This window comes from Trematomus bernacchii, unplaced genomic scaffold, assembly GCF_902827165.1.
Source record: "Trematomus bernacchii unplaced genomic scaffold, fTreBer1.1, whole genome shotgun sequence".
In the NCBI taxonomy this organism is placed as follows: domain Eukaryota; kingdom Metazoa; phylum Chordata; class Actinopteri; order Perciformes; family Nototheniidae; genus Trematomus; species Trematomus bernacchii.
The window spans coordinates 6,983,061-6,997,095 of record NW_022987641.1 but is presented as its reverse complement, the minus strand read 5'-3'; the positions used below and the strand labels follow the sequence as shown (position 1 = coordinate 6,997,095).

Sequence of the window (14,035 nt, the reverse complement as noted above, 5' to 3'; positions counted from 1 at the left end):
AACCAAAAACAACCAAGGGGACTCTTTTTGGACCGCACAAGCTCCCAGCAAGCAAATTATTTAAGCTTTTTATTCAAATAGGGAGTTAAGTTGGTTAAATGTTGGAAATAAAACAGGCCACTCATGCTCTTAGTCTCCTGTGAAGTTTATTTTTACTCCCTGGTATCTGAAGGTCTGGTTAAACATTAATTCAGCTCTAACAAATGTGTCCTGGGAAATGAGATAGAGAGCAACATCAAATCAACAAGGTATAAAGGTGAATTAAAGCTTAATCTTACCATACAAATTATATTCATCAAGCCATGTTACTTTCTTATTTAGATGAAAGTTCAAATGTTTGAGTTAATAAGGATATTTTCTTTTCTAGGCCTTTCACGTTTGATACCTTTAGTATATTTTCATGCCAATACTGAGGTAGCATCAAAGTTAAATATCTGATTACTTCTGAGAAGTCACGCAATGTGAAAGGTTAGGACGAGGGGAGGTGAGAGGTGAGCAAAGGTCAGAGGTCAAAGTTTGAAGAATGTGTCATTTTTAGAGAACCACCAACGACAGAACGGGCGTAAAAGATTTCCCCTCAGGCTGCCATGACCTCACTGAGCAAAGATGGTATTACCTTGTGCAGGTACCTCTGTGTGTGTGTGTGTGTGTGTGTGTGTGTGTGTGTGTGTGTGTGTGTGTGTGTGTGTGTGTGTGTGTGTGTGTGTATGTTGTGTGTGCGTGTGTGTGTTATTTTCTGCAGGTGGGTGTGTGTTTGTTGTCTAATTAAAGGCAGTAGGCGTATAGGTAGTGGTGGGTGTGTGTGTTTTAAAACTACTTTAAACGTGGGAACAACCGTGAGTGTTTCTTTTTGAAGAATGTGAGCTTCACAGCTGAACGATTAGCTTTGTTGGGAGGTGGTACTTTACCTAAATCGTAATTACGAAAGTGCCACGAAACTACTTTAATAATTTAAAACAACACTTTAAAATGTGTAACCTTAAACAACAAAATGTTTTATTTATAAAGTCGATGAAGTAACAGTTTAAGTTGTGAAATGGCTGTTGATAAGGGCCACCAAAAGATTCAGAAAACTGATAAGAAACGCAGGTGAAGGTCTGCTCCAGATGCTAAATGAAGACCAAAAGGCTCTTTATTGCATCAAAGTCCTTTAAGGCACTGTTAGGAAGATTTATCAACTACCTGGGAGCACTCAGACTAATAATTTACAAGAGAGAATAAAGCCAGAGCCTGAGGGTGTAAACATCAAATGCGTGCTGTGAAACGCTAAGCAGAAGCTAATGGAGGAGACAGGAAACCGTGTGTGTGTGTGTGTGTGTGTGTGTGTGTGTGTGTGTGTGTGTGTGTGTGTGTGTGTGTGTGTGTGTGTGTGTGTGTGTGTGTGTGTGTGTGTGTGTGTCCTTTGTTTTGGTGTTACAGGTGTTATATATCCAACCTGAGCTATACGTTGCCTTAGGGTCTGTGAAACTGATCTCCACGTTGCATGAAAGCACCTTTGAGATATTAGCATGCAGGTATTTTGCAGTATATTTTGGGATGTCAACATTATTTAGTGAGTTTTTCTGTGTCCCAGCGTCCTGTGTTTTCCCTACGGGACGCAGTATTTCATCCTGACAGACAAAACACAGAGTGTCTGGTGATCAAAGAGCAGAGGAATCCTGTTTGAGGATCACACGCAGCCTCGGTGTATCCCATAATCACAGACAGACAGCGAGAGCACGGGGCAGCCCCGGGCCTACACTGCAGCTGGGGAGCAGCATTACACGCCTATTGATGGTTAATGAGGGGGGGGGGGGGGGGGGGGGGGGGAGAAGAGGAGAAGAGCTATAAAGAGCTGGACTTTCAGTTAACAGAATAAAATTCAGTAGTGGATGAAGTACTTAGACCTTTAACTTAAGTACAGTAATACTACATTGTAAAAAATACCCTGTTATAAGCAGAGTCCTGCATTAAAAATCATACTGATGTTAAAGTACAAAAGTACTGGCATCAAATAATACTTTATGCCATATCTTTATGTCACATTAGTATCTTGCGAACTCCAAATCCAGGAAAAAACAACACTTATGTCACATTACAAAATGACAATATCCAAAACTGAGGATGATAACTAGACTCATATCACAATATCAATAAATTGCCCTAAGACAATCAATACATGGGTTTGCATTCCTGCAGTGAGGCTAATGTATTATTCCTATTCAAGATACTTTATTGAATAGGCTATACCAGGCTATAAATAGGGCCAATGAAAAATAAACATTGTTGTCGTCTACAATCTGTATGACTGTGATAAGCTGGATGAGACATCCAATACAAAGATCAAGTGTGTGCTCGGATCAAGACCCTGCATGCACATTTCATTCTGCAGGAAAAGTGTAGAAAGGATGGATGTAAAAAAAATGTCAAGGCCCCCAGATGGCAAAAGCAAAACAGGGCCAAGTCACAAGTTAAATTAACCTCAGTAGACCCAGCGTATATCCTGCTCAAAATGACATTACAGCAACAATGTTCACACTGATGGGAGTTTAATGAGCACGGGGTCACTGGGAGGAAGTTGCCCTTTCAAAGAAAAATAATATTCTTTTTTTTCGCTGAATGCTGAATTAAAAGACTCACAGGATATTATATAAAAGTAACAGGATAAGGGGAAGCAGCTGGCCTCGACTCACAGTGGAGGGGAACTGTTTTGCAGCAGCAGCAGCGCAATAACAGAACTGTGGGACACACACACACACACATACAGTTGAATTCAATTCAAAGAGATTTATTGGCGCGATAAGATTTTCTTTCCCCGCCCTTTCGACGTCTCTCCTCCCCAAACAAACCTTTAGCATAGATGAAAACGTTGTATAGATAAATATGAAATCATAGTGAGCTTTTTTACAGTTTGCCTTGGAATTTCATGAGCTTTGTTATCACAATACACTAATGCTTCTGCTTTCTTTGTGGTTTGTTTTTGTATTCTCTGCCTGTTTGTTTAATGTGAGGCCTGTCAGCATGCGTTTAGCTGGCGGCGCATGTGTGTGTTTTATTTTATTATGCTGACAATAAGGTCAGTGTGTCTGTTTCAGCTGCATGAATGGTGAATGTGTGTCATTTACAGTGAGCTTTCAGCGCGAAAGGTCGGTATCTGAGGCTGAGATTGTCCGCCTGGATAAAGGACAGGAACCAAGATAAGAGCAAACAAACATTCAATGTACACACACACATAGACACACACGGTCTGCTGTGGAGTCCCACCCTGATACAGATCAGTTTCCCTTTGAACTTCCCACAATCTCCGCAGAAAGATTACTTCGAATGACTTTGGATTTTAGGTTGAATTTACCTCCAGAGACCCTCCTGCACACGTACGCTGAATTCAACTGGGAGTTATTTTATGATGAGTTGTCATAAATGTGGCCACAGACTTGCAGACATGTACTGTATAGAATAACACTGTTTCCTGTGTTGTGCCTCAATACATACTGAGCTGACATTTTCCACCACAGAATTTATCTCCAGTGGGTAAATGTGAAGATTCCTGTTGTAAAGTGGATGAAGAAATCTGTGCTTTAAAACATAGACTGATGTTAGAAGCCTAGTCTGGCTTTTTACCAAGTGTGGCCCCACTCACATGTTGCCAACAACACCAATGTTTCCTTTCTTTTGTGTGGCCATTTTTAAACGCAAAAAGGTCAAATATACTAAACTTTATAGAGAGGCAAAATGTGACAAGAATGAACCATTCCGTTCAACATGACTTGGTTCACACTGTTTCAGCCATCTGGTTGAAATATTAGCCAATAGGCCACGGTCTATAAAATGAGTCGCAGGGCTACTGGGGGGGTTTACGCTGCTGGACATCCATTTGTCTTTGTTTAGATTGATTTGGTTTAGCCAGTGAGGCTTACTGAAAAATGACAGAAACTTCATCCATATCGTCATCGAACGTGCCGGTTTTGATGGTGTGAATAAAAGGATTAAAGCATCTTACCGTTTACGTTTACCACGTGTTAACTGACCCGTAGAGCTGCATCTTTAAACTAGCACCTGTGGTTATTATTCAGCTGTACAGTATGTGTCTGTATTGTTGTTATTATTATGTCAACATGATTTTAACCTGCCAAACACAAATGCACCACAACACACAGTCTTCAAAGGAGAGGTGGGGCTCAGCTGGCCGCAGCTATAAGTCACATTGGCTGCCCTGTCGGCCATGTTGGGACATGTTAGCAGCCAAACTGAAAGAGATCTGCGGGGCTCGTCTGTCTCTAAGCCGGCGGCTGGTGTCCTGTTTCCACAGCTGATGGTGGGGGAGCTTTTGTCTGTCAGACCTGCATCTGACTGGGAGTTAATCCTTCACAATCCACAAAGATTACAGTGTTATTCTGACAGATATAATTCATCTCTGCTACTGTCCATCAGTCTCGTTTTGCCTCAGATTCTTTAACAATGCAGGGTTTGGATGAAATAATAAAAACCTCTATAAATGTGTCTGTACAAGTTTTGTGTCACCATTAGTGTTGGCTTTGGAAAGAAGCTGTAAATGCAAGTTTTTCTTAGCTCAGACTTTCATGTTTCATATGTTTGTGGTTTCAAATGCAATAAATCTTTGTGGTTTTCTTTTGTTCTTGTTGTTGAGGCAAACTTATAAACTCTTCTTTGCAGTCAATTTCAATACTGTTTCTGTTAGATGAACTCTTGCGGTTTGTCTGAAGTTTAAAGAAGCATTTATACATTGTTGCACATCCAGCAGTTGTTTGTGTCCATCTGACAACTGACTGAAGTCTAATACCCGCTCTCTTTTAGCTCATTTTGAGTTATATATCTGGCTCTTAAACCGCTTGATGCAGAAAAAAATGTTGCAATGAGAGAAGGGAAAGTGTGGAAAATAGGTCAATTGTGCTAAAAGATGCTAAAACAACAAAGTGAAGATTTTGAAGTGAGGCCACTCACAAATACATTACCATTTGGTCCATTATCAACATAGACAAAATCTACCTCAAATGCGTCCAGACTTTTAATTTTACATCACAGCAAAGGGTTATGTTTATTTAAAGGAAACCTATCATGCTATATTTAAATGATATATTCTAGGGCCATACCTATATAAGGTATATTTATACGTTTCTGTTTTCAAAATACCAAACAGATCATGCATTTTAGCCATGCCTCATTTCGCTCTATGTGCTGTTTGCTGTCTACGGGTCTGATTCTGCTGACCACGCCCCCCTGCAGGAGAGGGGAGACGTGCTCTGATCAGCTGCTGGGCTGTCAGAAGAGGGGGAGAAAAAGAGATCTCCGTGTTTTATTATATAGAGTCGTTATTCATTTGTTTTAAAGCTCAATAAATAACAAAGAAGAACTTTAACCGGCACTTTTCTAATTTTGTAGATTTAAAGAAGATTTAAACTTTAACGGACATGTTGACCGGCGAAACAAACTGAAACTGAAACTCTGCCGCACGGTCCCCTCGTTCCTTGGAAGAGGCGGAGAGGTGGGTGTTTGTCATCTGCTGGTGGACTAACCGGAGAGAATTACAGTGCTTGCCTCGACGGGGAGGGATTGCATTGAATTAAAGCAGCGGGAGCAAACGCTTGCCTCGGGGAGGGAGAAAGAAAGCCACAGCGGAGAATAAACAGAAGGGTAACCATGGTAACCAAGTCTTCTTCGCTGCTATTGTGGCAGACTACAGCGCCACTTACAGGCCTGGCATATGTACTACAGCGTCTCCAGCGCTTTCGAACGGCAATGGCCGTGGCTGTCTCCTCCTGATTGGTGGAGTTGGCCCAATAGCCGTAGCGCCACCGTCCTGACGTCAGGACAGTGTTCAAATCTGGATCAGTTTTTATCAGATCCGTTGCAGCCCCTTTTTTAGAGATTTGGGTATGGAGGAAAATAGAGAGGGTTGTGTTTTCTGACACTTGGTGAGTTCCCTGGAACACCGGGGACACATATTCATGTATAAAAGACGTACAAAAGTGCATTTAGCATGAAAGGTCCCCTTTAAACTAAAACAGATCAAATATTTTTAGGAAAGGCAGTAATATTACATACAAACAAAGTGTGAGGTATGTTGAGTGCACAGTTTTACATATATTCCCATGAATGCTTTTAGAAAAAAGCTTCTTAAATACTGAATACTGTACATGTAGTTAACACTTGGGATTTTGACTGATTCAGTTACTTTCAGCGTGTATCTCCATGTGTTCTCTTTCTTTTTGCAAACCTGAAATTTTTCTTTATGTAAAAATGTTTTATCTCAACAAGTTAGATGTTTCTCCCCGCAGTTTTTTTCTGCAGGTAAGCCTCCATGTTGCTTGTGTTAAATACGAGACTGATTAGAGGACTGGAGGAAGAGGAAGATTCAGAGAGATACACGAAGAGGAAGAGAGGCATGATAAGCACATGGTGGTGATGTTTGTGTACAGGTGAGGAGATGGGGCAGGGGTTAGTCAGATGCAGGGTCATTTAAAAAGGAGCTACACTGTCTTAAATTAACTTTTGTCAAACCTTAAATTATTATTTTTAGAGATTCTGTGAGATAATGGACACCTGCATTTTTAAGGGGATGAATATGTAGTTTATTCTAGTTTATTCTACACAACATCAGAATCTGATTTAAAAAAGCTTTACAAATCTTTTAAACACCCCTCAGTCTAACCGTAATGGCCCGTCCACACGGCGGCGTGCGTGGAAGCTTCAACGCTTCTGCCCATTCACTTTGAATGGGGTGACGTCACGCTTTGCCGAACTGCATTGTGGTTCCGTCGCTTCGCGTTGCTCGCTTCAAAAGTTGAGAAAAGTTCAACTTTTGAAGCTTCGACGGAAGCGTCAGCCAATCAAATCATATGCCAGTACAAGCTCTAGCCAATCAAACCGCGTGCTTGTGTGTCCGGGGCGGGAGATTCATGTGATTGATTGTTGGTCGAGTTTCAGACACGCCCCCCGTGAGAAAATGACACAAACGAGAGAAAGAAAGAAAATCAGAGGGAAGGAGAGTTTGGAAATTAAACATTGGACAAAGAGGAGGGAAAAGTTCTCACACTGGAATATGTTTTCTAAAGTTTTACAACTTTTTTCCTTCCTGCTGGTTTTTCTTGTGAGTATTTAATTGTGGTTTCAGCATGGGACCAATAGCTGTTAATGAGCAACCATAAAACCTCAGAGGGTAAACACATTAACATTCCTCCTTTATTCAAATGTACCTTTCTAACTATTCAAACGTTTCACTCTTTGCTCTCCTTCTGCTGAGTTTCAGGCTTGTTTCAAAATGATGTATTTTTCTTGAAATACAAAATACTTGTACCTTTAAATGCTACATCAGTGTATCATCTAATCCTATTAAACATGTGTGTGAAATTGTCCTAATAGGCATTTCAATTTTTATGGCCAAAGGTTTTTCAATGTATTTTTGACCCTCTAAATCGTGGTGGCTCTTCCTCTTCCACTTTTAATAATTTATTTATTTTTCTGATTGAATATTTGCTCTAATTGTTCCATCTTCATTTCTCTTACCGTGTTTATGTATGCAAAAATCCCCAAATAAAACTCCTTATGGTTTAATAAATGTGAGTTGTACACTAACTCTAGCAGTTGTTTTCCTGATATCCCACAAGGTCTTTATTCTGACATCAGGTTCTGACACACTGGCGTTAAAGAGTCCATCTTTCTACCGGACTCCATATTTACTTTCCTCCCTCCCTCTCTCCCTCCCTCCCTCCCTCCTCTCTCCTCTTTGTTTCCTCTCCTACTCCCTCCTCCTGTGTTTGTGTTTCCCAGCAGACAGGAAGTCGACCCCATCACGGTTTATTCGCCGTCAATCAATCACCGCCTCTCCCTCTAGCTCAGCCAATCACATGAACTCCTACTAATAATGCCTTTAAGGTTTTCATTAAGCTGGATGGAAATATATACCACACAGACTTAAATTGCAGAGTAGTCATGGAAATACTTTTTTGTATAGAACAAAAGTAAAAGCATGATGTGTTTGAGTTTCCCAAAAAAAAGCAACTTCATTCATTTAAAAATCTTCAATAATTGAATATCCCAATGTTGTAGCACGATGTTTTTGAGATCATTCTCGATGTCTGGATACTGAAAATAATATATATCGTGCAGTCCTACTTTACTATACAATTATTGAATGTACTGTTCAGTAATTGTCCCGACATTAGCAGAGTTCAGGAGTTCTTGTGTTTCAGGCTGATTGAATTGACTGCTGATCACATAGTCAGTGTAGTTAGATAAAGAGTTGGAGGTTTGTCTCTCCACTGACACCGACAAGATTTCACATCACACACTGACGTCAAACTTTAATGGATGGTGAGAAGATTTTTTGGTGCCAACTAACCTATGGCCTAGGCTCCACGGGAACGAAAACGGGTTGAATCCGCATATTTCTCATGCGTATAGCCCTTTAAGCTCGACGACGCCGTAACGGAAACGTAGAAACAGACCCTGCAAACGACAACGAGTCCAAAGGTGGATAGATCTGGGAACGGAGCGCTCTGGGGGGTCCAACGGGGCCGTGTGGTCGCCTATACGGTCATCCGTTTCTGATAATGACGACGCAATAGCCCCGCCTCTCCCCGCCTCTGCTGCTCACCCCCGCAAAAGTACACTGCACACTGAATTCAGATTATTTATCTTTATCTCGATATGGACATAAACGCGAGTGAAGTCTAATCTGACAGGACGGAGACACGCAGCTCCAGCTGCATCACAGCGGGAGCAAAACACACACTTCAAGTCAGATCATCACCCTTAGCTATTTTAATTACCTCTCAAACTACCTAAACTAGTTATAAATATGTTTATTTTTACTGTCGGGTTTACTTACTGGATCAGCTGCTGCATGAGGAAGCATGAAGATTTAAACTTTAACACACGTTGACCGGCGAAAAACTCTGCGCGGTTCCCTCGGCCCCCACCGCGGAGAATAAACAGAAGTGCAGCCATGACAACCATTCTTCTTCGCTGCTTTTGTGGAGGAAGTTGCTGCTTTTTGTGGAGGAAGTTACAGCGCCATGTACAGGTTCGGCATATGTACTGCAGCTTTTGGAGCAGGTTGGATGTAAACGGAGCCGTCTCGTGGAGCTTGACACAATCCGGTGTATATTGCGTGTGGGCGGAAGCTTTTTTGCGGTTGCGTTTGCGTTACTCCGATGCGTTTTGCCGTATGCGTTCCCGTGGAGCCGGGGCCTATATCTGCTGGTCACCAACACACACACACACACACACACACACACACACACACACACACACACACACACACACACACACACACACACACACACACACACACACACACACACACACACACACACACACACACACACACACACACACACACACACACACACACACACACACACACACACACAAGCCATGTTAAAACATTTGCCACAGTTTGTGCAGTAAGTACAGACTTTTGTTAATATCATTATTATTACATCTGTTTTTTATTATTATTTTATCTTGTTATATTCCATTTTATTTTCCAAGTAGGGGTATCTTTTTTGATTTGGCTCTAAAACTGTATTTATATTATACTTATATGTAATTGCCTATTTTCCCACACAGAAGGAGTCCCCTGCACGGGTATTACAAACTAAGAGAGAAAATGCTTTGGCAGGCTGCCCTGTCACTATGATAACTGACACAGCAGGTGTGTGTGTGTGTGTGTGTGTGTGTGTGTGTGTGTGTGTGTGTGTGTGTGTGTGTGTGTGTGTGTGTGTGTGTGTGTGTGTGTGTGTGTGTGTTAGCACCTCCACCCTACATGTATCTATACATAATAAAACTAACAACTGAGGGAAACACAGAGTCAGATTCTACCACCTATAGGAAGTACAGTTCAATACAGATCTGAGACCACACACACTCTAAACCACTGCACACACACCAAAAAATTGCTTTTTATGAATTGACTGCCGCCACGAAAACCCACAGCACTGTACTCAGCACGACTCAGCACTATCTGTGTGTGTGCGTGTGTGTGTATGTGTGGGTGTGATGTGTGTGTGTGTGTGTGCGTGTTTGTGTGTGTGTGTGGGATCAGCACTGGTATGAAATGTGCTGAGCTAATGCTCCTCATGCCAAGAGAAAACACCCACGGACATACAGCACATGAAACCTGAGCGCGCATACACACACACATACACACACACATTCACACACACACATATTCACACACACACACACACACACACACACACACACATATTCACACACACATATTCACACACACATATTCACAATTTCATGCACACATATTCACACACACACACACACACACACACACACACACACACACACACACACACACACACACACACACACACACACACACACACACACACACACACACACACACACACACACACTAGCCATTCTTGATGAGTGATGCATTGTGGGTGTGTGTCCCCACTTGGTGTCCAAAGTATCAGTAAAGAACAATGGAATTTGAAAACATGTTAACTCGAAAAAATAAAATAAAACAGTATATATTTTTTATTATTATTTACTCTTATTATTTTATCCTATTTATTCAATTTTAATACTGTATAGATATATCTATTTTGTTATGTTGATCTTTTAATCTATATTTATATGATACATAAATGCCCACACATTGTTGACTATTTAAAATATTGTTTTGAGCATTTCTCTTCTTGACAATATTCATTAAGATGACACTGAACATACTTCAAAGTTATTATAATATGTTTGGCTGGATGAGCAATGCCTGTATTCTGGTAGAACCATTTTAGACTGTATGAAAAAGTAGAACTAATGATTCACCAGCAGGCAAAATGTTTGACTACAGCGCCCTCTTGTGGCGGTGCAATACATTACAATATTGCACTCTTGAGTTTTAAACTATTAATGTGTTGAGAATGACATTTTAACCAAGTTTAACCAGATAGCAAAGTTCAATAAAGACACAAGCATTTGATCATTTTCTCACAAATGAAAAATAGGGGAAAAAGAAACAGGAAATGAGGAAGATGCTCTCTCTCACACACACACACACACACACACACACACACACACACACACACACACACACACACACACAACACACACACACACACACACACACACACACACACACACACACACACACACACACACACACACACACACACACACACACACACACACACACACACACACACACACACAAACACAAACACTCCCAGTGTAGTGTGTCCTCACTTGTAGCAGTGTGTTGTTGTTGTTGAGCTGGTCCTGGCTGAAGGGAGAAGCTGCAGGATGACAGTCCAGTGACACTCGGTCCCGACAGGCAGCGTGACACTCGTACTTACACCCTGCAGAGACAGGAAGTGATCCATGAAAGACAGGAAGTGGTTTCAATGACACTAAGTAAATAAAGCATGAAGCACAGGCAGGGGTGTGTAACGTATATTCAAATACTCCTCTGATATCCACAGCATGTCAGTGGAGGTCAGAGATAAAGCTTGCAAATTAGATTCAACAGTATGCAAATTGTCTTATGGAGGAAAATGGGTCAAAATAAAGTCTCTCAGGATGTGATACACAACATTAAATACTGAGATTTAAAATGTGAACGTTTTTTTTAATGAATTCCTATAGTATTTAGAATTACTTTCAAGAAGCTTTTCACATATATATTTGGTTATAAGTACAAACATATCAGAGCTGCAAACACACTTGTAAGAGTACACAGATCAATGGCTAATGTAAAAGTACTCATAACTGTAAAATATACAAAATTACAATATAAATCCCCTATTGAAAATGTAAGAGCAACATGTTAAATGTTTAATAATGCTTAATAATTCTCTCAAAATCTGCTATTTGATTAGTTGACCAAGTTGTTCTGGTATACACTTTTGTCTAGTTTGGTTGATAACTAAATGTCAGTAAAAAAAATGTCCCTTTGAATTTAAGAGAAGAAGAAGTATTAAGTTAAATGAAGAGAGAATAGTACCTCAAGTTTACAACACTTACAACAAGTAAATGTAGGTAGTTACATTCCATCACTGGCACACACACACACACACACACACACACACACACACACACACACACACACACACACACACACACACACACACACACACACACACACACACACACACACACAAAAACAAACACACACACACACACACACCACTATGAAACTCTCTCCTCGTTCCCTACCTGGTGACCTCTTTTTCACGTGCTGTCCCACTTTATCCGACAGTTTGCACATGGCCGCTCCCATCTCCCATCTTCATCTCACACACACATCCTCCGCTCACACACACACAACTTCCCCCACACACACTCAGGAGTAAATCCCTCTCTCCCTGCAGTGTTCCTCAGAGTCTCTCGGGCGTTTCTGCTGCATATCAGACTCCTGATGCTGATTTGCGTGGAGCCTTCTCTCTCTGTTTCAGAGAGTGTGTGTGTGTGTGTGTGTGTGTGTTGTGCTGAGTGGGGATTTAACAGTCAAATGGAGGCCGCAGTGATGGACACACACACAGGAGGGGGGGGGGACTGCTGACTCAGTTATACTCTCTCGCTCTCTGTGTTACGTAGTGGGTTATCTCCCTGTGTCTCCCCAGTTTCCTGACTCCATTCATCCTCTTCACAATGAACTTGATCCACACAGCAACATCCGTCTACATTAATCCATCCCAGCATGCATATTTTATTTTGGAGAGAAATATTTTAACGACGTAACAACAAAGGTATGCAAACTCACGTAAGTAAATCTGACAGCAGCCATTCTGCACTATACGTTCTTTTACTTTTGGTACTGTGTTGTCTTGATTTTTCTATAAAACAGTAGTAATTTGACTCACAACAGAGTATTTTTACATTGTCGACATACTACTTTCATTTGAGTTAATGAATCTGACTAATCCCTGCAGAAATGTATGCTGATTGTTCCTGTTTTCTGAACATAACATCAGGAATCTCAGAAAGATTACAGTACTACCTTATTTAAAATTATTTGTGTTCTTCGTCCTCCTTGCCTTTATTTCTGTTGCTTTATTTCCCTCTTCTCTTCCTCTCTGTCTCCCCCTTTCTCCCCCTCTCTCTGCTGTCTCAGGGCTAAAAGCTTTTCCCAGACTCCCACAATCGATCCCACTCAATCAGAGGAAAGTCGGACACAAACTCTTTAACCTTTCATGCTTCTACTGTAGAGATTGCATGTACAGTTTGTATAACATCTTCCATACCAATGAGTAAAGAGTGATTTTAGTGATGTTTGAATAGAATACACAAATAACATGTCAAATTTCAGAAAAACTAAAGGTGCTAAAAAATATACAATCCTGAGAATCAGTTTGAAATTAAGTCAAATGTTTTGTTAAAACTAGTTAGTTTTGTGTGCTTTTCAAACTGAATGTATCGTGTGTTAAACATATATGTGTTGCTATTTGATGAGTACGATTGTATGAAACTAAAGTGGTTTCTATTAAGTTCTGGTGGATTTACAAATTGCCTGAGGAGCCAGAAAACCAGACTTGATCTGTGCCACGACACAGAGCACTCTTATTGTGAAGGCTCAGAGGTCAGAGGTCAGGAATCACAGACTGGGCAGACTCAGTTTTCTTTCTCCTGTGTGTGAAACTCTTTTTTATTTTTGGCACAGGAACTCTAATCAGGTCTGTGTGTGCAGAGGGAAACACAATGAGCCGTTAGCTACTTTAACACACACCTGCTGAAACACACACTGCTTCACCCCGCTGCCCTGAGGTCAAAGGTCAAAGCCAGACCCCTAAAGGTAGTGTGATTCAGAGGCTCGGTCAAAGGATTTTTGAGGTTTAAAATGTAAAATCGTACGACAACTTCGGGGATATGTGTTGTTTTATATGAATAACCAGCTATAAAGTGTCAATTCAAATAACAGATCCATGAGTTGAAAGTTTGTTAGGTATAGGTTATTATAGTGACTCACTTATAAAACACATTATTTTCTATCTGTGGGTGCCACGTTACAGCATCCTGTTTACAGAGCAGTCGACCAGGCATGATGCTGCATTCATGTGGTGTTGGAATAATCCGAAAA

At 40.9% G+C, this 14,035-nt stretch overlaps 1 protein-coding gene across 1 annotated transcript in view; it reads right to left on the bottom strand.

Moving 5' to 3' along the window:
* rassf3 (Ras association domain family member 3) overlaps positions 1–14,035 on the bottom strand; it is a 63,059-nt gene that overhangs the window by 41,542 nt on the left and 7,482 nt on the right. The window contains exon 2 of the mRNA XM_034133327.1: positions 11,206–11,318. Coding sequence (XP_033989218.1) covers positions 11,206–11,318 — 113 coding nt within the window. The remainder of the gene's footprint in view (positions 1–11,205; positions 11,319–14,035) is intronic.